This window comes from Trichosurus vulpecula, chromosome 7 (assembly GCF_011100635.1).
Source record: "Trichosurus vulpecula isolate mTriVul1 chromosome 7, mTriVul1.pri, whole genome shotgun sequence".
NCBI classification, from domain to species: domain Eukaryota; kingdom Metazoa; phylum Chordata; class Mammalia; order Diprotodontia; family Phalangeridae; genus Trichosurus; species Trichosurus vulpecula.
The window spans coordinates 47,225,081-47,250,746 of NC_050579.1; the positions used below are offsets into that span (position 1 = coordinate 47,225,081).

The following is a 25,666-nucleotide window of genomic DNA, read 5'->3' on the forward strand; positions in this document are numbered from 1 at the left end:
ATTATCACTTGTCTCCCAAAGGAGGTCCAGACTTCTTACTGCCTTAATTAGGTATTAAGAGCCCTCCACAGTCTGGCTCCTTCCTCCTTCTCCAATTCCCATACACACTATGCTCTAGTCTAATTTGAGATTCTTGACCTTTCTCTGCTTGTCCACCTCAGTGCCTTTGCTCCCTCTTCTCTCCACCTGGAACATTCCCCTGACTGCATATCTCTGCGCTTGCTGAAATCCTGCTGAACACCCAAGGATTAATCAGTGGTGTCTTCTTAAGTGGAATCTGCCACCCGCCCTCAGATGTGAACCTCTCCTTTATCTAAATCCCAAGAGTACATGATACCTCCTCTGGTACTTAATACAGGCTGCTTTTACCATTCTCATTTACATATGTTCTTCACTAGCATTTAAGCCTTGTGAACCCAGAGATTTTCTTAGTCTTATTTGTTTTCCTCATGTACTCATGTACTTCCTCATGTGCTAGCCTAGTACATTGCTCAACAAAGATCTTTTTTTATTGAGCCAGACAATGGCCTTTTCTTTTTAAAAGCTGATCTTTTTATTTACATGAAAATGAATTCAGGAAGATGGATTTACTGTATGCTTGAATTTCCCTTGGTTTTCTTCTAGATATCGCTTAGCCGATGAATTCAGACTTCGGGATAACCAAACCATCCCTACCAACCTCATTTTATTAATGAGAAGATTGACTTGGAGGGGAAGGTGATTTTTCCAAAGTCATGGAGCTAACCTTTGGAAGAACTAGGAGTCCCCTGACTCCTAGTCTGTGGCTGTTACTCCCCCCCTCAAAGGGCCCTCTGCTCTTAGTGAAATTGGTGTGAAATACAGGAGGAAAAAGACAGCTCAAATTTTAGCCGAGATTTTCTTTCAGGGAGTTTGATGCCCCTTTTTTGGGAGTCTTTCCCAGACTTCTTACAAACCTGTGGGGAGAAGAACAGAGGCTTGGATTAATACACCAATTAGTAATTTCGAACAGCATTAAAACTCCTGCTATAAAAAATGTCCATACAAAGACTGGGTATTTATGGGGAGTCATGGAAAACAGATGAGTGGGCAAAGAGAAGAGTAAACTAAATGCAGTAAATGTTAAATGCTTACTGTGTAGTGGAAATGCAGTGATTAAGACAAGGGCCTCACTTTCATTGACCTAAAAATCTCTTAGAGGATTTGTAAAGTGTTCTGTGTGCATAATCTTATTTGGGCTGTACAACCGTCCTGTGAGGTACTAGGGACTGTTGGTATTATACCTATTTAAGGCTTAGAGAGGGGTAGTGCCTTGCCAAGGGAGGATTCAAACCCAGATCTTCCAGACTATCCACTGTGCTGTGCTGTCTGTCCTAAGGTGAACTTGTAGAAAATGAGTGTCAGAAACAGGGAATCAAGTAAGACAAATTGTACTTCACCATGAGCTTTGGGGAAAGTGGCATTAGTTTCCTTATCGCTAAAGAGAGAGAGAGAGAGAGAGAGAGAGAGAGAGAGAGAGTGTGTGTGTGTGTGTGTGTGTCTGTATCTGTATCTGTGTCTGTGTGTGTCTAAAGATTCCTTTCTACTTGCCAGCCTGTTATCCCCTGGTATACATAATCGACTTAACTCGACTCTACCTAATTTTATGCAGACTTTTCAGAAACTGAGGTCACCTCATGCTTTGAGTTTTACTAAACGTTGACTCCTACCTCTCCTTATACCTCAATGGCAACAATCCAGGACCCTGAGCTCCAGAATAGCAGTGCCCCCAAGAACACCAGTCCTGCTTCCAGATTGACCCCTCTCGGCCCTCGTTGAGGGGAACACCCCTTACAGAGATAAAGCCTGGAAGGAACTGCTTCGTATGATGCTAAAGCCCCTGCCTCCTCTCAGCAACAACAGCTTCTAAAGACCCAGAAAAGAAAGTTCTCAGTGCCAAACCCCTTGGTACTTTCAGAGGGTTCATCATCAGAAACAGATGTGATTTTATCGATGGAAATGACATTAAAGGTGATACATGACCCTGTGAGAACCATAGGGCCTTTCCATCCGCCTTGCAGCTGCAACCTATATGTGTCATGGCCCACCTCCCCTCTTCCCACCCTCCATTTGAATGTCAGCTCCTTGAGCAGGGACCGGCTCTGCTTCTCTGTATTCCCAGAATTTAGCACAGTGTATTAAGGACCTAATAAATGCTTTCATTCAGTATTAACTTACACATCATCTCACTCCAGTGTAGACATTTTCATATTTTTGTGAGCATGGGAATAGTGCAGGGAGCATAAGGGAATGATGGAAAGTAGTTACTAAGGCTTATTTCCTGGGATATAACCAGGTATTTAGATTTCTTCTGTTATGCACTGGGAAACTCAAACTAGTCATCTGAAGAATCAAATCAGTCATTCCTAACTTCATAAACTCATTGTCTTTAGCCTTTTTGTGGAAAAGGAAAGGAGGGAGTAGAAAGTCTTGGGGTTATGGATAGTGGTGAGCACCAAGGAACCTGTCTTAAGCTCTGACTTATTTCCTTATAGCCTTGTTTTACTCTTTCCAGCCTTCTAGTCTCAGAACGGCTTAGCTGTTTGACCAAGTTCAGCCAAAATGGTTCAACAATGGCGCCATCTAGTAGGCCCCTAAGGTCATCCTAAGAGTTGGGCCCTGTGGTCATTCTGCAGTCAAATAGCTAGAATTGGTATGAGGTTTGGAGGAGGAGAGTGATAAGGAATATTGTTGGGGAAATAAAAAGGCCTGCTACAGAGATCTATTTGTTACGCAAAAACATTGATATTTCTAAGTACTACCATCCCTGGTAAGGATGTGCCAATTGGTTGCACTTTTACTCCACAAACACTGTTTGCTCCAATCACCATTTTCTTTTACTTTCCTTTCTAAAAAGACTCCTCCCTAGCCATTTCTATACATTCCTTTTCTATATATGTGTATATACTTGTCTATACTTGTCTTCTTCTATTGGAATATAAATTGCATAAATGCAGGGACTATCCTATTTGTATTTGTATGTCTGTCTCTTCCTACGGTGTCTGGAATGTCGTAAATACTTAATGAATGCTTTTCATTTATTCATTCATTAAGTGAATAAAATTCCTACTCATTCAACAGGTGAACAAGTTTAGGGTTTATTTGATAGACTAAAGGAGCAGTGGAAGGGTTTTGAGCAATAGGGAACCATGCATATTAGGAAGATAAATATGGCAGTTGTGTAGGACAGGGAGGAGGAGGAGGAGAAGAGAGAGACAGTACTGAAGTAAGGAAACCCGTTAGGAGGCAAATGATGGTAAGTAGTCAGGGTGGTAGCTATGAGAAGATATAGGGTAGAATGAAGAGGGATCCTAGATTTAAAGCTGACAATGACCTTGACCATCTAGTTCAATCTACTCAGTTTATAGATGAGGGAATTGGGACCCATTGACATTTAGTGACTGGTCCAGATTCACACAGGTGGCAAGTGGCAGAGCCAGGATTCAAACTCAGGGACTCTGGACTCCAAACCTGGCTCTTTACTACACGTGATCAGGGAGAAGTAGATGCCTTGCTCACATGCATTGGCAACTCAGTAAATATGTCTCAATTGACAAAAGCTTAACAATCTGAAAAAGGGCATGCAAAAACTTCTCTGAGCTATTAGGCAAAAAGCCTTGATGTTACTTTTTCTGTTGCTTGAAACATGTTTAACCTTTTGGGGGAGAGGGCAGGAAGAGCCTGATTCATCTTGATGAAGCCTTCCCCTACAGTTAGGAGATATTTAGGTTCTTAGATGGTTCCTCATTGTCCCTGTTGTGGATGTTTTGACATACAAATTAGCCTGGCCCTTCCATCCACCTGTTATTCTGTCCCAGGGGCTGGCCATAGTATTTAAAACCAGGCACCTATACAGCAAACCAAAATCTATCCTCTCTGCTTTGCCTACCTCCATATAATGGCTAATGGCTTATTTTTCTACTGTTTCTCCTGCTTGTCCTCCAGGGAAGGATTAGAAGCAGTTGCTAGATTTTTGACAGGCTATTTTTCCCCCCAGGAAAGGACTGCTCACCCAAAGAAAGCTTAAATTTAATCCTATAAATTCCCTCCCAGTGGAAGGCCTGGCAAGTTCTAGTCATCTCTTCTATGTTGAATTAGCTATTGGACAACACTAGTCCGTAGGGGCATAGAACAAAATGATACATAGAAGAATTGGGCAATGCTACCTTTTTCCATAGAGACCCAGGTCACCTTTTTTCTATCTTGTAGAAGGTCCATGGTCCCAAGGTCATACTCAGGGACTCCCCCATCCTGGACATACCTTTAAGGGCTAGCAAGCCTATGACCATTAGTCCCCAGATTTTTTCCTTCAGGGAACTCATCTTGAATGATTTTTCACTGTGGTTAGATAAGGCGTCTCCTTGGTATTTCGATTCTGTCGTGGTGTAGTTCCCTTTCTCTGTTTCAAAACACAGAATGATCAGGTTTAAAGGGGGTGCCAGAGGTCAGTGAGCCTATTAACCTGTCTTTATCAATCTTCCCTTTTCGTTATCACTTCCAAGGATTTAATAACACCTTGCATTTATATGGTACTTTAAAGTTTGCAAATTTCTGTCTCCTACTGTAACATCATTTAATGAGTGCTTTAATGGTGATTTTTTTTTAGGCTTTAAAAAAAACAACAGTACCTGTGATTTCTTAAGTGTAGGGAATTCATAGTATGAAAACTTCTTTGACTGATACAGGTAAGTCTTATTAACATTTTTAAGCAGCTACCATCATTAGGGGATTGGTATCTTGTTTCCCCGCATTCATGGTTAGGGGAAAAGAGACAAGCTATGTGTTTAGATTTGTTTGGAGTCCTATTGTCTCTGGCTTCCTGAACCAGTTAACAGTTGTTTTCTTGGAAGGTTGTGGGATCCTATTTGGAGCTCATTTGCTTGGACTGAGCTCACTGTTGCATTTAAATGACTGAAGTTATCTGGTTATTTATTATGAGCATTGACAAGCCACCTGGTCTCTAGCATCCTTCTCTTGAAACCGGCACCTAAACCATCCCAGACAAATGAGAATATGCTGTCACTTCCACTATTTAGTCTTGTTTGGCCTTCATTAAGGTGCCCCAGGGAAAGATACAGAGGCTTAATGTACATCTCTCTGCTGCTAAAGAATCTTGGCCGCCTTGTCCCTCTGTCTGTTAAGACAGTAATGGTATCGTTAAGATCATAGGTTTAGAGTTGGATGAGACCTTAGAAGTGATCTAATACAACTTCATTTGGAAGAGGAAGAAACTGGGAGTCAGAGTAATTAAATAGATTGTCCCAGGTCACACAGAGTAAGGGACAGAGGGGAGATTCAAATCCAGGTCTCCTGACTCCAATCCCAGCGTTATTTTCACTGTACCATACTGTCTTCCAGATGTTGCTGGGATGGCAGCAGGAGAATTACCAAATTCAGTAAAAATGGACCAGCGTTGACTTCCTTATGCTGTTGCTACTCCCAATAAAAATCTTTCATTTAAAATTTCAATAGGAATAGAGTGAAAGGATCTGCATGCAATCTCACATCAATGCAGTGGCATTAGGAAGAAGTAGCCAAGTATGGAGTGAGAAGCACCTTGGATTTACAAGAGACCCAGGTTTAAATCCTGCTTCTGACATTTACTAGCGAACCTTTCTGAGCCTCCTCAGCTGTAAAATACAAATAACACCAGTTAATAACCTGCCTCCCAGGGGAATTGTGAGGATAATAACCACAACTGTTGGATAGCACTTTAAAGTTTCGGGATTAACCTTAAACTCCTTGGCAGGGCATTTAAAGCTTACAGTCTGGCCCTTTCTACATTTCTAGTGTTGTAGCACATTCCCGCTTTCCATGGGTAAGGTCTAGTACTAGCCGCCTGCACAGGGTGCTCCATCTCCCATGGCTGTCTTCCTATTGGTTGTTGCCCATACCTGGCATGCTCTCCTTTCCAACGTCTACCTCTTAGAATCCCTGGCTTCCTTTAAGACTCACCTCAAGGGCCGTCTTTTGCATCGAGGCCTTCCCTGGGGCTTCAAGCTCCCAATGTCTTCCTCTCTTAAGTTACTACCTTCTTGCTCTATATTTATCTTGTATGCATCGATTTATGTACATTATATCTCTCCTATTAGAATATGAGCTCTTTGAAAGCAGGGATTTTTTTTTCATTGTATTCCCTTTTTTAATACATGGCACAGCATAAGCATTTAATAAATGCTTGCTGACTGGTTAATTTGCAAAGTGATTTACATACAGAGATTGTCTGTGTAAATACTTTGTAAACCTAAAAGCACTCTACAGATGTCAGCTGTCATTATTACTGTGCTGAAAAATGGGGAATGGAAAGGGAATCTATGTCCTTGATTATCACCATTCCCACAAAAGTTTAACCTGTGTAAAGAGCCAGAAATTGCCTTGATCAGCAAACATTTAATTTCTTTGCCACGTGGAGAGAGGTGGCTGCTGAGCACAAGACCAGTTTAGAATGAAAACTCATGCAACACTACAGAGGATTCTCATGAAGTCATGAAAAACAAGAGGCTAAACCAAGCCTTTGGAAAACTTAGTGTGAACCCCAACGAAATCTTCAAAGATCACCTCACCTCTTAGGAGTTGTCCTGGTGTAGTGGAAAGCACCAGGAGAGATCCGGTTCAAGTACTGCCTCTGACATTTAATAGCTTGTGACCACAAGCAAGCCATTCAGTTACCCTGAGCCTTGGCCTCCTTCATTAACGCATTTGGGAGGAAAGCAACAAGTGGATGTAAAATGGAACACATTTATCAATGTTTTTATAATGATCTACTTCCATCATCAATGACAGTGGAACCACTTCATTTGGTCCCTAGTATCTCAGTTCCTATTATGTTATACAAGGAAATCAAACTAGAACTTAAGAACTCAAGATGAGTGTTGGACCAGACCAGGTTTCCACTGAGGAAATGTGTGGCATCAGCACACTCTTGAGGGCATAGAGATAGTTTTATAAGACATGTCAAGAAAGAGACACCAAAAGAATGGAAAAAGTGATGTACAATGTTAGCAGCCCCAAAAAGCAATTAAAAAATATTGGTTACTATTGACTCAGATATTTCCTTTCTCATCTTTATAAAGTTTTTATGACAGTGATCTACAAATAGGTTGAAAGTATCCTTGAGGAAAGGCTTTCTGCAGTGTTTTTCTATGGCAATCTACACCATTACAATAACAGATGACTAAAAGGTACAGAGAATACAAGAACTGCTAAATCAATGGGATGATGGAGAGAATGCTAGATTCAGAGTCAGAAGACCTGGGTTTGAGCCCTGCCTCAGGCATTTACTATTTAAGTGGCTCTGAGTAAAACACTTTACTTCTCTGGGAGTTGGTTTTCTCATCCATGAAATGAGATTGGACTGAATAAGCTCTTAAGGTTCACTGTAGTTCTACCATTCTTTGGTCCTTTTAGCAGGAGGGCATGCCTTTGTGGAAGCAGGCTCAGCAGGGCCCTATATGTTCTTGCTTCCCTTTCTGGAGCTGCCCCTGGCCCATGAGTTAATGACCCTGATTGCCATCCTGGTCAATGAATTTGGGAAACTATGCCTAGTAGACAGGTTGCATGTGCTATGCAGAGAGACTCTGGAAGCTAGTGAGATGGGGCAAAGCCCCCGGACATCACATGGCTCACCTGTAATTGTCACAGGGATATAGTGGCTCTGAAAGAGGGTGTTGGGATTCTGGCTTCTTGCACAGCACTGGTAGATGCCACTGTCTGTTGGCTTGGCTTGAAGTATGGTAAGGACTATGGAGGTGTAGCGTTTCCTCAAAGGGGCTATTTCCCCCACTCCCACTTCCCTTTTCAGCTTTAGCTGCTGCAAGCTGGTCCCAGGAGAGCAGCCTTGTGTTATCCTGTTCTTACACCAAAACATTGTCAGCCCCTTGGCCTCTTCGTTCTTATATGACAGGGTGCAGTTTAAACTCAGTTTTTCTCCTTCTTGCAGGAAAACTGGTTCTCTGGAGCTGAAGATATCCATGCAGCCTAGAACATGAAGGGAAAGGTTAGCCTGCGGAAGCTGGGCAAAGATGGCACTACTAGTCTTATGCCCCAAAGAGGTCAAAAAAAAAAGGGGGAAAAGATCTGTGTCCAGAAAGTTTTCTAATGGTTCTTTTTTTGTAGTTACAAAGAACTGGAAACCAAGGGGGTATCCATCAACTGGGGATTGGCTGGACAAATTATGGTATATTACAGTGGAATATTATTGCACCATAAGAAAGGAAGAAGCGGACTGTTTTAGAAAATCCCAGGAAGATTTCTATGAACTGGTAAATAGGGAACTGAGCAGAACCAGGAAAAAAACTGATGCAGTAATAATGTTGTAACAATTTTGAGAGACTAAATACTATCAATGATCCCTGCAGTGAGCAGCCGTGATTGCCAACGGATGATGAAGTGTGCTACCCACCTCATGACAGAAAGATGATGGACTCAAGAAACAAGAAATGGACTCAAGAAATGAGCCACAGGCTTTTTCCCACATGGCCAATGTGGGGATTTGTTTACAATGCAGATTTGTTAGAAGGCTTTTTGGTCTCCTCCCCCCACCCCTGCAATTTTTGGCGGGGAGAAGTGAGAAGGAAAGAAAATAAGTGCTTGTTAATTGGAAAAAAATAAAATAAGTTAAAAAATTAAAACCTGAGTTGGATTTATTAAAGGACCAAAAATAAGGCTGGGCAAAGCAGGGATCAAGTCTAACCAGAAAGGGATCTCTCTTCTTGTTATCAGTCATCAGTTAAGTAGCAAGTCTTTTACTGAGCACCTACTAGGGAAGAGATTTATTATAGAATAGAACTTTAAGGGACCTTAGGCCATCTAATCCAACTCTCCCATTTTACAGCTGAAAAAGGAGGCATCCTAATCTGATTGCATTTTATATGTTCCTACTTATATACGATATTGCGTCCATTAGAATTTAAGCTCCTTGAGGGGAGGAGCTGTTTTTGCCTTTCTTTGTATTCCCAATAGGTAGCGCAGTACCTGGCACAACTGTGAGCATTTAATTAGTGCTTATTGATTGGTTAATTGCCCAAGTTAGCAAGTGTATGGGGTAGGATTTGAACTCAAGTCTTCCTGACCCCATGTCCAGCATTCTATCCACTGCTCCGTATTGTACTAGATGAGCTCTAAGTCCTTTCCAGTGCTGAGACTCTGTGATTCTGAGCTTCTGGGATGCTAAGATATCTATGTTTACGAGATTGCAAGATTGCGTATATGATTCTAAACTACATGCCTGACCCTATATATGTGTTAGTCTGGTCTCTTCAATCCTTTGAGGGGAAGGGGACAGTTACAGCCTTCTCTTGTATCTTCCTCCATAGCACTTGGCACAGTGCTGCTTATCAAATAGTAAAACTTAAGGAATATTGACTGATAGCTTAAAAAAAATAGGGCTCATGAATGGAAATGAACATGTGACCTTAGCATGAGTTGGCCTTGTGACCTGGAGGTGATGAGCCAGACCTCCTCTCTCTCCTCACCCCCATTGCCAAAGGGTGGGGTTGCCAGTCCCCTTTGTCCATGTACTCAAATTGTATGTTGTCTTTTTCTCTCCAAAGTTGCCTTTGATATTTATTTTAATCTGATACCTGGATAACATGTTGGGAGTTGAAAGAGAAGGTAGACACATAGTACGATTTGTTCAAGGCTATGCACCCTGCTTCTCATTCTCCTTCTCTACTCCCCCATTCCCCCTTCTTCCTTTAGCAAATGCCCTGAGCTCCAAAAATGAAATGACTTCCCTTGATGGCTTCTAAGTTCCTTATCGATTTGTGATCATTGAGCAAAGGTTGGATGATCTCTTGTCAGGGATATTGTTGGCAAGGGTCACTCCTTGGGTGGGGATCTCCAAAGTTCCTTCCGGATTTGTGATTCTATGAAATCCTCCCAGGGAAGGCCCTGCTTGGGTTAGGGGGATAATTTCACCTTTAAATGATGGGAAGTCCTTACAACCAAAACAAGGGCCAGGTTTGTTCATTTGAATTTAGTGGGTATGGCCTCCCCCAAAATAGACCATGAAATGTAACTGTTACTAAGAATCAGAATCTCAGAGTTTGATGAGACCTCAGGCTTTCTAGTTCAAACTGTACTTCAACTTACCTGTTAAGTAGCCATCTAGCCATTACGCGCAGACCACTCGTGAGAGGGAACTCATTACCTCCTGAAGATAGCCCGTTTAATTTTGTATTATTCTAAAGACTAGGAAGTTTGGTGCCGCATTTTCTGTATCAATCTGATTGTAGCCCGCATCTCTCCATCTTTTCCACAAGAAGACCATGACACACTTTATCAAATGCCTTGCTAAAATCTAAGTAAACTACGCCTACTCTGTTTGCAGCATTTCCCTGACCTCCCAATACAGTAAGTCTGTTGGAAAACAACAACAACAAGAAACATGAGGGAGGCTTCATGCTGACTCTTTGTGGTCATTGCCTCCTTTTCTAGGTGTTCACCAGCCTACCCTTTAGTAATACTTCCTTCACTTTTTCCAGACATCTAATATCACTGGGTAAGTTACCTCACATCTCTGGGTCCATTTCTTTTTCTGTGACATGAGAGGATTGGAGTAGATAGTTTCTGAGATCCCCTCCAGTGATTCTGTGATTGACTTTCCATATAACTTTGGGCAAATCACTTGAATCTTTGGGCTTTAATTTCTCATTGAGGAAATGAATGAGTTGTGATCATTGGTCTCCAAGGACCCCTCATGTTCTAGTGTTTTGAGAAATTAGAATAATAACACCTCATGTTTGTAGAGGGCTTTTAAGCTTTCAAAATGCTTTCACATACATTGTCTCCTCACAGTACTGAGAGGTGGGGGTTATTCCTTCTCCCAATTCTTTCCTCCACCCTCATTCCCCTTTTACAAGTCAGAAGTGAAGCATAGTCAAGGAATTGTCTGAGGCAGTGTCTAGATTTGAACTAGACCCCTTAGCCGCCAGCTCCAAGACCTTTTCATTGTATTGCACTGCCAGGTTTCAGGGTCAGAGTCAGGGACAGGGTAAAGTGGCTTGGGGGAGCAAATGAGCTGGAATGTTCCAAGATGGCATTTGTCTGTTGAAAAGTGTTAGCATGACTTGAAATAATTCCTTCCTCCCCCTAAAAAGATGTTTAGTGGGCTGCCATTTCCTTCTACCCCCCAGCTATTCCCTGTTGTGATTTGCTCTTTAGGGGTCTGGCCTTACCAGCTCTCTTAATTTCCACTGCTGCTATCAGGACAACCATGAGAAAACACCTCAAGCCAGTCGCCATCAGTAGCGTCTAAGGCTGAACCCAAAGGCAGGTTCACTTTGGTGTCCCTGGCTTCTCGTTTCTGAAACAGACAAGCACAGAATGGACAAGACCTCATGAGGACTGTCATAAGGATGGCTAATGACCACCAGAGGCCTTGTTCCACCCAGGGGCTTCTGTTTCTGAGGACCAGAGCACACAAGTAGGAAGATTGGTTGGGAAGGGAGAGGTTATCTAATTGGGATGGAAAGGAGTAAATGGAGGAATGAGGGAAGGGGAACGAGAGGTACAGAGTGATGGAGAGGGGGAGACTGAAGAGAGAACAGAAAAACAGAAGCAGGGTCAGAGATCAGGAGCCAGGAGAGAGGATGATGGGAGAGGGAACACTTGGATAATAGCAACTTGATTTTACACAGCACCTTTAGTGGTATAAAACTGCCCACAACTACCTTGTGAGGTAAGGCAAGTAGGTGGCCCACCAGAGCTCACATCACCCTGTGCCACCAGCTGCCTCAAGCAGCCCCAATGGACTAGTAAGGACTGAAATCAGATTGAAGGAACTAGGTGCCCCCGTAGTGCATAGAGTGCTAGCCCTGGAGTTAGGAAAACCTGAGTTCAAATGTGGCCTCAGATACTTATTAGCTGGGCAAATTTTTTTTTTGTTTTTTTTTGGGGGGGTCAGGGCAATTGGGGTTAAGTGACTTGCCCAAGGTCACACAGCTAGTGTGTCAGGTGTCTGAGGCTGGATTTGAACTCAGGTCCTCCTGACTCCAGGGCCAGTGCTCTACTCACTGTGCCACCTAGCTGCCCCAGCTGGGCAAATTATTTAACCCTGTTTGCCTCAGTTTCCTCATCTATAAGATGAGCTGGAGAAGGAGATAGCAAAACCACTCCAGTATCTTTGCCAAGAAAACCCCAAATGGGGTCACAAAGAGATGTGACTGAAATGATTGAACAACAAAAGAGGTCAAGGTGATTAGTGGTTGGTGACAAAGGCTGTACCTGTTTAACATTATTATCTAAAAGGGGAAAGGGTTGAAATAGATGAATGAGACTTAGTAGGGTCAAGTTAATGGTTTTTTGAAAGTTTGGAGGGAATGTGGGATGCTGAAAAACAGGCAGGAAGGCCCCCATGGAGAGGGAGAACTAGAGAAAGAGCAGATGTTCATGGAGAGGACTGGAGGTTTACAGCAGCAGAGGAAGGCCATTGCCTCCATTTTGCCTACGAGAGAAGTATGAACCCAGCCAGCTCCTCTTTGTCAATTCCTTGCATTCCTATTTGCAGACTGTGTGGTGCAGTAGAAAGAACTTTTAACTGGGGACAGAAATCCTGGTTTCAAGTCTCATTACTTAGAATCACAAAATACAAGAGCTGAAAAAGACATCAGAAGCCATCTCCTCCAACCCATTCCCAAGTGATCATGCACTTAATAACCTCTAGTGAGGGAGGAATCCAGCACCTCCCAAGGCAGCGCATTCCACTTTTGGACAGCGCCAACTGTTTCCAACTTTCCCCTCACATTAATCCTAAATCTGCTTCTATTTTGTTTACATCTATGGCACTACTTTTCCCATCAGGGGCCAAGAAGAATATATCTAATCCCTTCTCTATATGACAGCCCTCCAGATAATTTAAAAAAAAACCCCACACCATTATGCCCCCTTTTAAGTCTTTTTCAGACTGTGCATTTTTATTTCTTTCAATTGACCTTCAAATTAAAGTGATTGGGGTCCCTTCACCACCTTGGTCATCTTCTTCTGCATGTCTCCTGTTGGCAATGTCCTTCTCAGAGCTCAGCATAATACTCCAGAGATGGATTGATCTGGGCAGGACCCTGACTTCCATAGGCCTGGGCACTGTGTATGTCTTGTAGCTTAGGAGAGAATTAGCTGTGTTGGCTGCTGGGTTACGCTGCTGATTCATATCAACTTTGCGGTCCACTGAAAACCCCACATCTTGTTCACATAAACTGGTCATCCAATCGTGCCTACCCTATCTTTTCTTGTAAAGTCGATTTTTTTAAACACAATTGTAGAACTTTAGATCGTTCTGGAGTAACTTTAATTCCTTTTTGGGAAGAGTTGCTAAATTGGAAAATCAAGGGAATGATATAAATATAATTTGTCTGCATTTCCCAATCAGGATTTGGTGTGATACATTTTCTAGATGTATTTGGAGTAGTTTTGTCAGGAGTCGGGGGAGGGGAAGAGGAAGGAGCTGGCTGTATTTCTTCCTGCTTCTCCGCCATTTTGCTTCCAACTCCTGGCATGACGTATAACTGAAGCCATTCTGGTTTTTTGTAGTCATTGCTTCCATTTCTGGGTGTTGATTGACTAACCATCTTTCTCTTCTATTTTAATTCACATTTATTTTCAGTTCCTAGTTCTCTCCTTCCCTCTTCTCTTTCCTCTACCCATTGAGATGGCAAGAAAAACAAAACCCATAACAAATTGTCCCCTTAGTCTGGGATGCTGTGCTGTGCCAGTGGGAGTAGAGCCACACAACTAGGTGTTTGCTTGTGGTATCGTGTTCTTGCTCAGTGCACAGCAAGGGCCAACACTCATAACTGCCCCTCTCCACTGTAGATCTGTGACCCAGAACTGTCCAGAACTATCTGCATTGGGTGACAAAGCAGCCAGATGTCACTTGTTCTTGTACCTAGCTCCCGTCGGGATCCCCTGGGATCTCTTTCTACCCTGGTACTTCTGCCTTCTGATCTCTGTTTTTCTGACTTGGTGCTTCTTGCCCTGGCACCCTATCCTGATCCTTTTTCTATTCATGGGTGCAGGTAATGCTTCTGCATTCCTGGGCAGCCCTGATCCCCAGTAGCCACCTATATTCCTCTCTGTCTGCCTAAGCTGCCCTGGGCTGGAAAAATAAACTCACTGGGATTTTCTCTTGGTTTTTCTGATCAGAATTCAGTTTGGTGCATTTTCTAGATCTTTGTTGAGGAAGTATGATGGACAAACTAGACTATAATGCTTCCTTTCCCTCTTCCATCTTGATTCCAACCACTGACCATCTCTTTAATATGTTCTAGAACTTTTCTAGGAATAGGAGTCAACTTTGCCAGCCTAGTGTTTGCTAATTCCATTTTCTTAGCATTTTTGAAAATCAGGACTTTATCTTTCTACAATCCCGTGGCACCTTTCCTATTCCCTATCATCTTTTAAGTATCAGTGAGGGTGGCTCAATCACATTAACCAATTCTTTCAGGACTCTGTGATGTAGCTTATCTGGGCCAGGTGATTTGAGTTCATCAGAGACAGCTAGGGGTATTCTTCATCTGTCCTGTGGCACAGTGGAATGAGCATTGACAGTAAAGTCAGAGACCCCCACCAATGGCATTTTCTTGGCTTGTTTTCTTATTTGTAAAGTGAAGAGGTTGGACTGTATGACCACTAATGTTTGTGCAGTTTTTAAATCTATGATCTTTATTGCTAATGCTATATTGTTTCATTTTGTTCTGTTCTTTCCAGTCCAGAGATCTTTCTCCTTGGCAGATAATTCAAAAGCAAGATAAAAATTGAACAGCTCTGTCTTCTCATCTCATCTACTTTGTGAGCAGGAGCCCTATCCCTTCTTTGATTCTCACTTTCCCCCTACTAGCTAAAACAAACACTAATCTCCTTTGGTTGACCTTAGCTTTCTGTTTCCCTGTTCATTCTGAGCTTTAATACTCCTGACATTTTTAAATTAACACAATCAAAATTAAAAAAGATATCAATAGGTTTAGAAGATCATCTGAGCTAGCAAGAGGAAAAAGAGGGATAAATTTAAAGCTTTGAGGGTAGCCTGGTATAGTAGAAAGACAGCAGGAATTGGAGTCATAGGACTGGTGTTTGAATCCTGCCTTTTCCATTTATTACCTGAGTGACCTTGAGCAAAAGTCATTTAACTTCTCTGGATCTCAGCTCCCACATCCATAAAACTCCAGGTTGGACTAGTTGACTCTTAAGGGTCCTTCTAGCTCTAAATCAATGAATCTTTGAACTTGTAATCACTTGCATGTTTGCAAATATGGATAGAGACCAATACAAAAATGGGGGAAGTGTGAAATGTCTGCCCTCCAAAGCTCATGCAAATCTGAGGCTGGAGTCATAGAAATATGGTATCCAGAACATGAGTAGTAATAATTTCAAAGCACTCTGCACTGGTTCAGACCATATTTGGGGTAACTGGTGGTTTAGTCATGGGCACAATACCATGCCCATCCTCAATGCATCTCAATATGCATATTGCATATTTGCATTTGCATAAGAAGTATATCGCATGTACTTACTTAATGCATCCGTCTCTTTTGTGGCTAAACTCCTTGAGAAGTTGGTCTAAAATAGGGGCTCCAGAGCTTTTCTTACTTTCTTATTAACTCCACAGTCTGGCTTTTGTCCCCAAGGTCTGTCGATTTTACCCTTGTAACATCTCTTGCAGAAAACCTGTCTTTCCTCTAATACTCCAGCACAGTGTCTGGCACATAGTAGGTGCTTAATAAATGTTTATTGATGGACTGACTGCTACCACCTTGGTAAAGGCCCTCATCACTTCACTCCTGGACTATTGAAATAAGGTCGGTCCTGCTCCCCTCCCCCCAAAGTCTCTCCCTTCTCCAGATCATCCGCTTCCATTTAGCTGTCAGTTTGATTTTCCTTAAGGACCATGTCACCCCTTCCCACCCCATTCAATAAACTCCAGTGACTCCCTATCACCTCTAGGGTGAAATATAAAATCCTCTGATGTTCAAAGCTCTTCAGAACCTTCCATTTTTCTTGTATTCTCCCCCCACCCCATCCCACATACTCTTTGATCCCAGTCACACTGGCCTCCCTGCTGTTTCTCAAACAAGGCATTCCATTTCTGGATTCCAGGCATTTTCACTGGCTGTCCCTCATGCGGGGAACCCTGTCCCTGCCTCATCTTCATTTCCTGGCTTCTCTTGACTTCCTTTAAGTCTCAACTAAAATGTGACCTCCTTATAAGAAGCCTTTCCTGTACCCCCTTAACTCTAGTGCCTTCCCTCTGTTGATTCTATCAGTGTATCTTGTATATAGCTTATTTGTTTGCATATTGTCTTCCCCATGAGAATCTGAGCTCCTAGAAAGCAGGAACTGTCTTTACCTTTCTGTCTTTTCCTTGTATTCACAGTGCCTGGTACTTAGTATGCCCTTAATAAATGTTTATGGACCGACTGGTCGATTACAATCCATTCAATTTAGTAGGCATTTATAAAGTGTCTACAAGGTGTCAAGAACTGTGCAAACCACGCTGGGATATGAAAACTAAAACTAAAACAATCCCTGATATCAAGGGCCTTAAATTCTATCAAGGAAGACAATGAGTCCATACACGTATTGATTGGATGTGCAGAATAAATACACAATAAAGACATAGTTGTTAGGGAGGAGGGCACCAGTAGTGGGGGAGGGGGTGCAAAGGCAATCTTCATGAACACTTCATGTAGAAGCTGATACTGAGCGGCCTCTTGATAGGAGTGAGGAAGTCTGTGAGGCAAAGGAGAAGAGAGCGCTCGTTCTAAGCTAGGGTAAAGAAAGACCCCAAGAGTGAATAAGCCAGTATGGTTTTCCAACCATATATAGTGTTTGGAGTGAAGCCGTGTACAAAAAGAAGGTAGGAAAGGTCCTGGTTGTAAAGATCTTTAAATGCCAAACAGAGGAGCTTATATTGACCATATAGTTTATTGAATAGGAGATTGACATGGTCATGTGTTTGCTAAAAGAAAGTCACTTGGGGCAGCCGTTTGGATGACAGATGGGGAGAGAGACTTGAGACCCGAAAACCAGTGAGGAAGCCGTTGTAATAATCTAGGCAAGAGGTGAATTTTTCTAACAATCAGAAAACTTCAAAAAGAACGGGCTGTCTTGGAGGGTGGTAGTAAAGTTGCCTGTCATTTGAATAACTAAGCAAAGGTCGTCAATGGTCCTTTAGAAGGGATTCTTTAGTTTAAAATTGTCTTTACATGTAATTGGAAAAATAAAATACTATTTTAAAAAACAAAGGGGTTCTTTAATGGGGTGGGTAGTTGGACAAGATGACCCTCCCAAAGTCCTTTCCAAGTTTGATTTTGTGATTTTTTTTTTCATTTAAGGCCCGTCTCCAGATAAGTAGTTCAGTATTCTGACCACTAGAGGGTACTGTCTTCTACAGTCTAGTAAGAGTTGGTGCCACTAGAAATTCTATCGTCCAGAAGAAGGTTGTGTCTATGCTCAACTCTGGAGTGGTTCAGTTTCAGCCTGGTGGTAGGTTGTAACTTCTCCTGAATATCTAATCCAGGGGAGAAGTTTTCACCTCTAATTTGAGTGGCTAGGGAGGTGGGGTGAGGGGAGGGTTGGGGTAGGGGGATGGTCTTAAATTGTATCAATCATTCCATGGTCTCGGATTTTAGAATCAATCCATGGCCTCTTAATTACCTTTTTAGTTAGGCATAACTCAGGACCTTCAAGGGTCTCTTGGAACCATTACAGACTTAAATCAGCTCTTCCTTTCCTCTCTTCTAGCCCTCAGGCAGGAACTAGACTGGCCTTTAGGGAGAGGGTGTAAAAATATTGGGTTGGACCTGTCACCTCATGGGATTTCCCCTTAGGATGAATGGATCCTGCTCCAATGTTAGCAAAGCCCCATGCTCTCCCAACTGTCTTGTTTCGTCTACCTTCGTAACATCAACATATACACCCCCTTCTCTCCTTTGCCACAAAAGACCCCCATCGTCCCATTCCTGTAGTGGCATGGGTGTGTTAAATATTTAACAAGTGGATCTCCAAAAACTGTTGTCCCATTCCTGTAGTGGCATGGGTGTGTTAAATATTTAGCAAGTGGATCTCCAAAAACCACTGCTATGCTTTAAAATTTAATCTCCATTATTAACATTTTCTCCATGACTTTCTTAAGTCTAGAAATAAAATAATAAATCAGGCCCTGATTTTTGGTGTTGCAATTTCCAAGGTGCGAATGCTCACACTGAAAATTTAATAATTAGCTCTTGCATATGCCTGATATTGGTCACGTTGCCCCAAGTCTCTCCACAGCTCAATCCATCTCCACTCAGCTGTCAAATTCATTTTCCAGAAGTGCAGGTCTGATTATATCAAGCCCCCTCCCCATTCATAAACTCCATTAGCTCCCTGTTATTTTCAGGATCAAATATAAAATTTTCTGTTGGCTTTAAAGCCCTTTATGATCTGGCTCCTTCCGACCTTCCCAGTCTTACACCTTTACTTCCTCCACATACTCTGTAATTCAGCGACAGTGGCCTCTGTACTGTTCCTTGGACAAAACCCTGCATCTCCTGGTTCCAGGTGTTTTCACTGGCTGGCTCCCTTACGGGGAACAGTCTTCCTCCTCATCTGCACCTCCTGGCTTCCCAGGCTTCCTTCAAGTTTCATCTAAAGTCCTGTCTTCTGCTAGAACCCTTTCCCAATCCTCCTTATCCACAGCGTCTTCCATCTGAGACAACCCCGCGATTTGTCCTGGGTCTTTCTTTTGCGTACAGCTGTTTATATGTTGTCTCTTCTGTTGACTGCTGGAGAGCAGGAATTATTTTTTCTCCTTCATTGGTTTCCCCAGCACTTAGCAAAAGTGATTATTCCAGTTGTTCAGCATCAACATGTTAGTTGATCTATTGACCCACTGACCAACTGTTGGTTGGTCTCCTATGAGTCTCCAGGTCTTGGGGTTAAAAGGAATGTTTCTGGAAGCTTAGCTGGGACAGCCTTTTCTTGCCATCCCTCATTAGAGCATCCATTCAAAAGTGATCAGGGAAATAACAGCAGGGTGAGAAGCTTCACCAGGGGCAGGGAACCTTCAGCCTCCAGGCCACATCATGTGGCCTTCTAGATCCTTGGTGTGGCCTTTTGACTGAGTCCAAGTTTTACAGAACAAATCCTTTCATTGAGGGGATTTGTTTTGTGAAGTTTGGATTCAGTCAAAGGGCAGCACTCGAGGACCTAGAGGGCCACATGTGGCCCAGAGGCTGAAGATTTCCCACCCCTGGGAGTCTAAACCATAGAATTCTCAGGATTAGAATAGAGGTATGTTGGGAGGTGCTTTCTCTCTCTGGTCCAGACTGTGGCCACCAGCCCTGAATGTGCTCTGCATAGAGTTTCTTGTAATATACCAAAATCCAAAAAGGATTCCTCTGGGCTTGGAAGCACTGGCTCCTCTACATTTGGCTTCTCGTAATCTCTCCTTCCCTTTGGGGAGCTCTCCCTAAAAAGCATCTGGAACCCTATGTCTGCTCCCTTGAAGCTGGAAGCCCGAAGACCAGGATCCCTCTTCTCCCAGGGTCTCTCCAACTCTGTGCCTCACGAAGGCAGTAGAGTGTTGAGCAATCGCTCTCCACTAATGATAAGAGTCTTATGGACCTGGGCTCAGGCCCCTGGTTATGTGTCGTTGGCCTTCCATTTCCTTATCTATAAAGTGTTTGGACTAGATCATTTCTACTATCCAATTCCAAGTCCTACTAGCTGTTTAACGGTTTAGGTCAAGTCCTGTTGTAATAGGACCTATATGGTAGTATCATTACAAACAAAATTGTCTGTGAAAGTGAAAACAGATTCTGGGAAGTTGGTAGAATAGGTCAGAAAACTTTCAGCTCTCCAAATTTCCTCCATAAAAAAAGACAGAACATTGCCTCAGCAGCAGAAATAAACATGGGGTAAAGCAGTTGTCCTCCTGTTGTCTAATTGCTTAATTTGAGAAGACCCCAGGAAAGACCCAACCTCTAGAGGTTGGGCCTGAGTGAAGCGCAAACACCTCCAGGTGCTAACACCTCTGCAGAATCAACAAACAACAAGCCCGGGGTGGGGGAGGGGGCAGTTGGGTTGAGAGGCAGCCTCAGAGGCCTTAGAAACTTTTATCTCCTGGATAGTGTGGGGGTCTGATGGCTGAGTAGGAAAAGATTGAAGGACATACTGTTGAGGGATGCCAAACACTATTGTGCTGACCAAATACAGCAGGACTTTGGCTGTGGGGAGAAAGAGCTACTACACACATGGTGACTGCAGTAGGGCAGGGGCCCTGTTAGCTGTGGGTACTTACAGAAGAGCAGAGTCCCTGGTTTCAGTGCCACGGCAGAGAGGACAGCTGTAGTTTGCAGCCACTGGAGGGACCACAGGAAGCAAGATCGTTTGTGGGACAGTATGGCTGAGAGACCCAGCCATGGTTTAGGGGTGGAGGAGAGGGCCCAAGGTTGAGCACAAAGATAGACCTCAGAAAATAACAATAAGAAGGACCTAAGGCTTGGGGCATCATTCCCCATAGCGCAGGACTACAACTTGATTACACTAATAGCTGCTAGAAACAAAATAAAATAAACAAAAATATAATATAAATATAAATAAAATAAAAATAAAAAGGAGAAAGAATCCAACTATAGATAGGGGATAGAGAAGATCTGGATTCATATTCAGAGGAAGATAATGGAGCTAAAAAATCACTCCTTTTTCAATGAGAAATGTCAAATGGTTCCAAACGCAAAAAGAGTTCTTGGAAGAACTTTAAAAGGACTTTAAAAATCAAGTAAGAGAGATCAAGGAAAAATTAGGAAAAAAAAAGAGCAATCCAAGAAAATTATGAATCAAAGATTTAAGGAAGCAAGCAATTCCTTGAAAACTAGAATTGGGCAAGGGGAAGCTAATGACATTCTAAGACAACAAGAAATTATAAAACAAAATCAAAGGAATGAAAAAATGGAAGAGAAAGTGAAACATCTCATCAGAAAAACCCCCTGATCTAGAGAACAAATCAAGGAGAAATAATGTAAGAATAGTTAGACTACCAGAAAATTCTGATTAAAAAAAGAATCTTGATACAATATTACAAGAAATTATCAAGGAAAGTTGCCCTGATGTTCTAGGACAAAAAAGCAAAATCCATTGATCACCACCTGAAAGAGATCCCAGGAGGAAAACTTACAAGAATATCATAGCTAAGTTTCAAAGCTCCCAGATTAAAGAGAAATTACTGGAAGCAACAAGAAAATTTAAATATCATGGAGCTAAAATAAGGATTACATAAGACCTAGCAGCTACTACGTTGAAGGACCATAGGTCTTGGAATACTGTATTCCATAGAGCAAAAGAGCTGGGGTTAGGACCAAGGGTAATTTACCCAACAAAGTGAAATATAATCCTAAATGAAAAAAAAATGGACATTTAACAAACTGAAAGGCTTTCAGGTTTTTGTGACAAAAACCCTAGAACCTAAGGGAAAATTTGACATATAACATCCAGGAGAAATATAAGGTACTCTCATGATTGTCATCATTATTTGAGTATTTTGAAAGAAAGGCTTGGATTGAGCTGAATATGATCAGGTGATTCTAAAAAAAATAAAACTGTTGGGAGAGATGGAAAGGAGTAATTATCTCATACAAATGAGGCATAAAAGGAAAAACTGACACAGAAGAAGCCATTGGGGGGAGGGCAGGTAATGCTGGAACTTTAATCAGGAATGGGTCAAAGAGGGAACAACATATATATCTAGAAGGGTACAAAAGTCTTCTAAATTCAGAAAGAAATAGGGCAAGGGGATAGGGTATGGGAGAGAATAAGGGAGAGACTTTTAGAGGGGTGGATAGGTTAAGAAATAGGAGGGCAAAGTAGCAGGTAGAAGTAAAGCAGAGGAGTAAGGAGGAGGGATAGGGTAAATAAGCTGAGAAGGATAGTGAGGAAAAATAGGAAGGAGGAAAATACATAAATAATTGTGGCTTAGAATGTGAATGGGACAAATTTACCCATAAAAGGGAAATGGATAGCAGATTAAAATTTTGAATTCAACAATATGTTACTTTCAGGAAATATTATAAAAATGAGAGATACACACAAAGATAAGGTAAAGGGCAGGAATAGAATTTAATATGGAAAAAAAAGCAAGGATAGTAATCGTGATCTCAGACAAAGTTAAAGTTAAAACAGATTTAATCGAAAGTAAAAAATAGAGAAACTACACTATGTGTCTACAATGTTATTCCATATTGTTTTAGACCATTTAAAATACCTGAGTGTATACCTGCTAAAACAAACACAGGAACTATATGAACATAAACATAGAACATTTTTTATACAAATAAACATCAGAATAATTGAAGCAATATTTATCATTCATGGGTAGGTAAAACCAATATAATTTTTAAAATGACAGTTTTACCTAACAAATATACTTATTTAATGTCATCCCCATTACATTACTAAAAAATTATTTTACTGAACTAGAAAAAATAATAACAAAGTTCATTTGGAAGAATAAAAGGTCAGGTACTTCAAAAAAAAACAGGAAAAAACATGTAAAGGAAGTAGATTCAGCAGTATCAGACCTTAAACTATATAAGGTGAAAACATTGTTGAAATGTAAAAAGGGATGATTTTAATTATTTTAAATTAAAATTTTCCTGTATAAATAAAACCTATGTAGCCTAGACCAGAAGGAATGCAGAAAATTGAGGAAAAAACTTTCATAGACAATCTCTCAGATAGGATGTGGTTGGGTTTGAATATTGCTGTGGTGTAGGAAAGGATAGAAAAACATGGAAAAACTTGGATTTAAGAAGGAAGATGCTAACCATCTTAGAAACAGATGAGGGGAAATAAGCATGGTACAGTACATATATGTGTATGAGTGTGTATGTGTATATGTGTGTATGTTTATCGATATTTATGTATATGTATATATATCCACACTTAATTATAGCCTTCTTTGGTAGGGTGAGAAAGGGGACAAAGTAAAAAGTACACAGCAGAGAACAAAGAAAACTAACAAGGAAGCAAAGAAAAGCTGGGCAGCTTTGAAAACAATGTGTAGTATTTATTATATAGATTTTCTTGAAATAGAAATTTGTTGTTTTATATTGAATCCTCTTTTCTGATCTGTGTGTACATAGCAAGGCTTCCCTCCTTTTCTCATTTTGTATTTAAGTTTAAAATAAAAAAAAATTTACCAAAAAAGTGAAAACAATACCTAACCACCAATCAATAGACCCATGTATTTCAAACATTCAATACAACCAAATTCTCTTACAGTCAAATCCTTGAAGCTTTCGAAGTTATAAAGCAATCAGACCACTAGCTGAATAATGCAGAGCCAGATTTTTCTTCATTTTCAGATTTTCCCAGTGCTTTCAGACTACACAATTCAGGAGATTTAGGAAAAATACTCTTTCTCCTACCACTTCTTCCTCAGATACATACTGCCTGAAATGTTCACGCATCAAAAAATCCTTTCTCTCACAATCAACAGACCTACCTGGATCAACATCATGGACCCAGAGATATGAAGTCCCTTAAGTATTGGCAGAGTCCACCCAAACCAGTGAGTCTGTCTCCCTTTGCAGCAATGGTGGAGGTGACTATAAGGATGGAGGAAGTTGCAGAAGACCATGACAATTGTCCCCTAAAGTTTAGGATCGGGCCCCAAATCTGTCCTGATATCTTCCACACTAAGTAGCCCTCCCTCCTCCATCTTGGCTGATAATTCAAATCACGGCATAAAGAAATTTAGGTTAGACCTAAGAAAGTCTCCTGATAGCCATTCTGTCAAAAATAGGAGTGCCTACTATGTGTGTTAAATAGATTGTCCTGATAGGTTTATGGAGGGAAGGACCATTTCTAGCCGTGGGGATAAGGAAGGCTTCATGGAAGAGGTGGCATTTGACTCGAATCTTAAAGAAGGGATGGCAAAAGATGAAGATAGGATGGGGGTGGGGGCAGGAGTCCATTGCAGGCACAGTGAAAAGCACAGGGGAAGATTTGGAAATAGGAGAGGGCAAGTCTGGGGAGTATAGGGAGGGAAGTACCATGAACTAAAGCTGGGAAGGTAGATTGAATCCAGATTAAGGAGGGAAAGCCTTGAATGGCAGACTAAGACGTGTGCTCTTAATCTAATGAGCCATCAGATGCCCCTGTAGGTGGCTATCCTTGTGTTATTTGCCCTCCTCTCTGCCCCTGTCTCCCACCTCCCTATTGCAAACCCGGCACCCTGGGACCTCTTTACCTTAGATCCTGAGCTGGGCTTCTTTGCTGTCAGGTTGGGGGCTTTGGCAACAGAACACTCAACTTGAACTTACTCCCACCCTTCCCCCACTACCACTTCCTTTATTTCTGTCACGTGCTTGAATCTGTTTTAGCTAGTAGATACTGACTTCAGAACTACAAAGGATGCCTTTGGCTATCAAGGGTCATGTTACTTCTTTCCTCCACTTTCACCCTTTTTTTCTTGACCAGGTATTTCCACTCCTCCACTTCTTCCTTTTACTTTTCCTCTTTCTCCTCCTCCCCCTCTTCCTCCTCCTTTTCTTCTTCCTTTCTTTAGCCTAGGAATAGGTCTGTCCTATGTGGTGCAATTATAGACTGTTAAGGGCTGTAAGGAAGCTTAGAGGTCATCTAATGAATCATTTTATTTTACAGGTGAGGGTCAGAGAAGGGACAGCCACCCTTCTAGTAAGTGAGAGAGGCAAGACCTGAACCTGGGTCATTTGATTACAAATCCAAGGCTCTTTAACTTATGCCAATGTAGTTTCAGGGGACTAAAATATTTTGCCACCTGTTTCTTCATGATTGAAATTCCCCAAAGAAGAGATAAAACCTTTCCTGCCTCAAGGATAGATAAGGCATAAAGCATAAATATCCATGGGAGAGGTAACACGTATACTTAAATTCACTTTAAGACTTAGATGCCTAATACAGATCCTTTCTTATGAGCGTGTTTTGGCAAGGGTTGAGGTGGGGCAGAATGAAAAGATCAAAGGGTGTTATGGGCCTGAAGTTGGAAGACACAAGGGAGGGGAAGGCACAGAAAAGGGAAGGTAGGGAGCATCAGAGGTTGGCTTCCTAATTTTTTGATTACTGGTCATGGAGAAGGTAGTTTGGTCCAATGGAGAATGGATGGATGGTCCAATAGATTTGGACTTCACTGGGTTAGTTCTGGGAGAACATGATGGGTGCTATTTCAAGTTTTTGAAGGACTGTCACATGGAAGGAATTGGTTTGCTCTGCTGGACTCCAGCGGGCAAAACTAGGAGGTGAAATTAGGCTTAATGTAAGGAAAAACTTCCTAAGAATTGGAGTTATCCCAAAGTGGAACGGGGCTATCTCAAGAGGTAGCCGGGCTCCCTCGATGGAGACCCATAAACAAAGGTTGGATGACTACTTGTCAGGTACATTGTGGATAGGATTCCGTTTCAGATATGAGTTGGACACATGGGCACTGAAGTCTCTTCCAACTCTGAGATTTTGTGCTGGTTGGGCTAGATAACCACCCATCTAGTACCTTACAGGGATTGTTTTAAAGGTATGAGTTGGACTCTGGCCCCTGAAGTTCTGGGAAGTCATCCCTCCCCCAACAACCATGAGGACAGTCCAGTGACTCCCATATCCCTCCTGGAGCCCAGCGCAGTGCTAGGTGCAGGCCACTCAATAA

The 25,666-nt window shown here is 41.9% G+C and overlaps 1 protein-coding gene across 2 annotated transcripts; it reads right to left on the reverse strand.

Annotated features, from left to right (window-relative positions):
- Positions 1-576: 576 nt before the first annotated feature.
- Positions 577-24,321, reverse strand: CD160 (CD160 molecule). 2 transcript variants are annotated; one of them, XM_036769445.1, is made up of 5 exons: positions 24,242-24,321; positions 11,196-11,323; positions 7,645-7,995; positions 4,280-4,417; positions 577-935 (listed from the first exon to the last, which is right to left on the reverse strand). In XM_036769445.1, exons 2-5 carry the CDS (start codon positions 11,260-11,262, stop codon positions 928-930), a joined length of 564 nt encoding a protein of 187 aa, XP_036625340.1. In that variant the 5' UTR covers positions 11,263-11,323; positions 24,242-24,321; the 3' UTR covers positions 577-927. The 2 variants fall into 2 exon arrangements, with proteins under 2 accessions (XP_036625340.1, XP_036625339.1); XM_036769444.1 differs by lacking the exons at positions 577-935; positions 4,280-4,417 and having other exon boundaries at positions 7,070-7,995.
- Between the last annotated feature and the right edge of the window lie 1,345 nt (positions 24,322-25,666).